Source organism: Triticum aestivum, chromosome 1B, assembly GCF_018294505.1.
Source record: "Triticum aestivum cultivar Chinese Spring chromosome 1B, IWGSC CS RefSeq v2.1, whole genome shotgun sequence".
Lineage (NCBI taxonomy): Eukaryota > Viridiplantae > Streptophyta > Magnoliopsida > Poales > Poaceae > Triticum > Triticum aestivum.
The window spans coordinates 7567026-7571165 of record NC_057795.1 but is presented as its reverse complement, the minus strand read 5'-3'; the positions used below and the strand labels follow the sequence as shown (position 1 = coordinate 7571165).

At 45.4% G+C, this 4140-nt stretch overlaps 1 protein-coding gene across 1 annotated transcript; it reads left to right on the top strand.

Annotated features, from left to right (window-relative positions):
- The first annotated feature begins 1493 nt into the window (after window positions 1–1493).
- LOC123083730 (jacalin-related lectin 9-like) lies at window positions 1494–3044 on the top strand. The gene is made up of 4 exons (XM_044505681.1): window positions 1494–1846; window positions 1950–2145; window positions 2284–2481; window positions 2573–3044. The coding sequence occupies exons 1-4, from the start codon at window positions 1533–1535 to the stop codon at window positions 2810–2812; spliced, it is 948 nt and encodes a 315-aa protein (XP_044361616.1). The 5' UTR covers window positions 1494–1532; the 3' UTR covers window positions 2813–3044.
- The last annotated feature ends 1096 nt before the right edge of the window (window positions 3045–4140 follow it).

Genomic DNA, 4140 nt, shown 5'->3' with positions numbered 1-4140 from the left:
GCACGCATGGGAGAGATAGGCGCGAGGGAGAGGGGGTTGCTGTGGCGAGGTGGAAGACGTGGGCAGGAGCCGGTGGCGACAGGTAGACGACGTGCCGTGGAAAGTGATGTTAGCCGTGAGCCTACGCATGTTTATTACTTAGCATTTTTTTTTGCTGCATGCAAGCAATCTATCACGTGCATGAGCCCACGATTATCCATGTACAGCCTTGCCGTGATGAGTGGGTCAAATTGTACGTGGAGTTAATTGTGGGATGGCACCGTGATTCTCGGATCGAACCTGTTTCTTTGGTTAGTCGCGATATTTACATCGGAAACAAAGGGAGAGGTTTAGATTGAAAAGTAAAAGGAAACAAAAGGAAGAGATTTCCGTAGAGTCCTGTGGGCAGTTATTCCCATAGGTGGCAACAAATAATCGTGGGATGGAGACGTGATTACGTGATATCCCCGTTTCTCTCGTTCTTTCTATTTCTCTCGACTGAATAAAAGGAAAAAAGAAAGGCAGTGCATGAGCACGTCTTCATCTATCTCTTCCCAACGGCCATCGCACACGTGGATCGGAGGAGGAGGATGACTGCATGAGCATGAATGCACGATCTGCGGGTGCTGCCTCATCTGCCTGGGCTGTATCTTCGGTCCGAGCGAGCAGACCGGGCTTTAACCGGACTGGACCGAAGAATTTTCGGTCCATATTTCACAGACCGGACCGGCCATTTTATTAAGCGGGCCAGGACCGAGCTGGGCGGGACCGAGTGGGCCACGAGCAGGCCAAAAAGCCCGCTCGTGTCGTCCACCCTGAGCCTGTGCTGGCTGCCTGGATGCAAAAAAAAAAAGGTGCTGGTGCCCATGCCAGTTCTCACAAAAAGCGATTGTACATAGTAGACACAACAGCTGAACAAAGTAGACACTATGGCTGTTCTAAAAAAATAGTTGTAACTAGCTTGAAATGTCCTTTTTTTTTGCGGGTCAGCTTAGAGGCTTCAAGCGAAAAGCTTAGAGAGACTGAGCACTAACAATTCTAGAACTGGCTATTCGATGCTGGACAGGGTGCACTACCACATCTCATATGGTCATTCTGGTGTAGTGGCATCCGAGATGTAGATTCTGGTGTGTAGTCGAATTCGAGATATAAAATAGGGCAATGATTTGTATGAGTCTGCCACACCACATGCATGCATGTTAAGCCATGAGAAATCGACGCCCTAGATATATATATACTAAGTACCAAACCTACAATATGACAAATGAGGTCAAGTCATTCACAAAGATTGTATTATTTGGACCAAAAGGACAAAGTTTAAGTAAAGCTCGTACCTTAAGCTCCCATGAATTTATCTTCAATTAGGAGGTCTTAGCTGTTTTTGGCTTGTGAGAAGAACATATTTTAACTGGATCTGACTGAGCATCTAGTGGCTCACCCGACACACGGAACCCCATCTATAAATTGCGACCTTCACTCTGTTCATTTCCTCACCAAACACATCGAAGCCCAGTTAGCTTGCTTAGCTAAAGCTCCCCACACACCCGATAGCCATGGCCGCTACAAACCCTTCCTACTACCAGAGTGGTGTTTGCCAAGACATTAAGCAGAAAGAGCATCTCTTCCACTTATACATGAACCAGATATTTGATGGTCCGGGTGTTACCAACGCCAACCAAGTCTCTGTTGTCAATCCACCAGGTCAGCTTTTTGGGTTTGGTCACACCGTTGCAAACGACTGGACCATACGTGATGGTCCAGCTGCCAATGCAAACCTTGTCGCACGTGCTCGTGGCATGCACATGGGTGCGGGCAAAGTTGACGAGAACTGGTTATTCTGTCATAATATATTGTTCACTGATACCAGGTCGGTTTCCCATCTTTTAGAGCTGTTAGCGTCTCAATTAATTACACTGCATCTATACATATTTTTTGTGCTAAAATTTTGTGATTTTGACTTCACTTACTAGGTTTAAGGGGTCCAGCCTTAAGGTTCTTGGAGATTTTGTAGGAAACAATAGTGAATGGGCAATTGTAGGTGGGAGTGGAGAGTTTGCATATGCACAAGGTGTAGTGGTCGCCAAAGTAATCCAAACTGTACCACCTACTCCAGGGCGTACTTGGGAGCTTCGTATCAGTGCTTTTTGTCTGTGCATCCCCAAAGCGGTGAGATACATTTACCAGTAATTAGTTTCCTATATTAAGTCCGCTTATATTGTTAAAAATTGCATCTCACCTAATTACTTGGATTTACATAAATACATTTTTTACGATATTCTATGTCGCTTGATCACCTATACCCAGATCCCAATGACAAAGATGGGACCTTGGGGTGGGGATGGTGGGACATCCTTTGACATCACGGAGCTGCCTCGTTCTCTTCAAACTGTGACAATTAGATGTGGGGACGTGATTAACTCGGTTATGTTTTCCTACACTGACCAAACTGGCCAGAAGAAAACTGCTGGGCCATGGGGTGGTGATGGTGCACTTACTGCAACGGTGAGTTATTTCTGATATTCCACTGTAATTTCTGCATTTTTTTCTGTGGTATAACTTACATCTCATACCCAATACATCCGCTCCCTTCCAGATCACACTTGCTCCTTCCGAGTTTATAAAGCAAGTTCTTGGAACTACTGGTGCAGTTGGAGGAGAGACAATTGTTACATCACTTACCTTGGTCAGCAGTGTTACAACATATGGGCCTTTTGGAAAAGCAAACGGTACCCCTTTTAGCAGCGAGATTCCAGAAGGTAACAACATTGGGGGATTCTATGCACGTGCTGGTGGGTCTGTCAATGCACTTGGCATTTACGCGTGCCCAATTTAGCACAATGCATGTGTTAATTTGCTTCAGAATCTTCTTGCCCCGGTCGACGCCTCGCTCATTGCAACAGTTAATAAGCAGAAGGACAAGGGTCTTCCTTGTCGTGATCTCATGTACTATTTATTTTCCTTTTTATTGTGCGTGCCTATTGCTACTGTCTACATGTACTTGCTTGAAAATGAAATGATGTACTAAGAGCTTGATGACTTGCCTCTTTCTTCTATAATATATATAAACCGAGCTTATTTTGTGTACTTCTCTCTCTTATTTGTGTGCTCTTCCTACATGACAAGGCTAAATAATATTTCATAGCTACAATTTTGCAACACAATTAGATACATTGCAATTCGTAGTTCTGCATATGTCAAGTAAAAGTAGAATAATGATTTATGAAAAATCATATACTTGAGTTGTAAAAATACCTTTAGAAAAATAATAGATTTTAGGTCTTGAAATATGACAAAAACACTTTAGCATGCATAAGTGGCCAAATCCACGATATCGGGATATGTAGGTATTAGTGGCAAAAAATAGCTTAAATAGTAACATTACTACATTTCAAGGAGGCAAGGACTTGATCATCAATATGGATACAGTTCTCCTTCTGTCAACTTGTTATTCTAGATCCGTGAAAGCAAATGGTTCATGGAGAGATTAAAATTAATTAAGTTGTCAGTCATAAGAACAAACATAACAACCTAGGTAAATGTAGAGAGGCTAGATCAAAGCTAGTACTGTTGATGTGATTGTCAAGTGAACTCAGTGGTCACTGCTAGGTAATCGGCTTCTGTGAGTGACGATTTACTGCATTCACAATCCGGCTTCAGTCGATGGTTTGCATGCCAGAATTAAGCAGCAGTGCTCTTCTTCTCAAGTATTTAGTTACTCACTACCGGACTCGCGGGCTATGCCTAGGGCCCAGGGCCGTCGGCATAGGTCCTTTGCCGTCGGCATATATCTATGCCTACGGCTGCCGTCGGCATAGCCCCGTCGGCGTAGATCACGTCAGCGTAGATGTGTCAGACCGTCGGCGTAGTATAGCCGTCGGCATAGGTGCGTATGCCGACGGCCTCGGGATAGCCGTCGGCATAGTTTAGCCGTCGACAATGTTTTCCGTCTCACGGCAACGGACGGCGCCGTCAACAGCGCTGGCGATTCAGGGGACGACACGTGGCGCAGGTATGCCGACGGCTTGGCCGTCGGCATAGATTTCCATCTATGCCGACGGCCTAACCGTCGGCATACTTGCGCCACGTGTCGTCCCCCGGCTTCTCCTGGCGGCAGGGCTATGCCTACGGCAAAGCCGTCGGCATAGATGGAAATCTATGCCG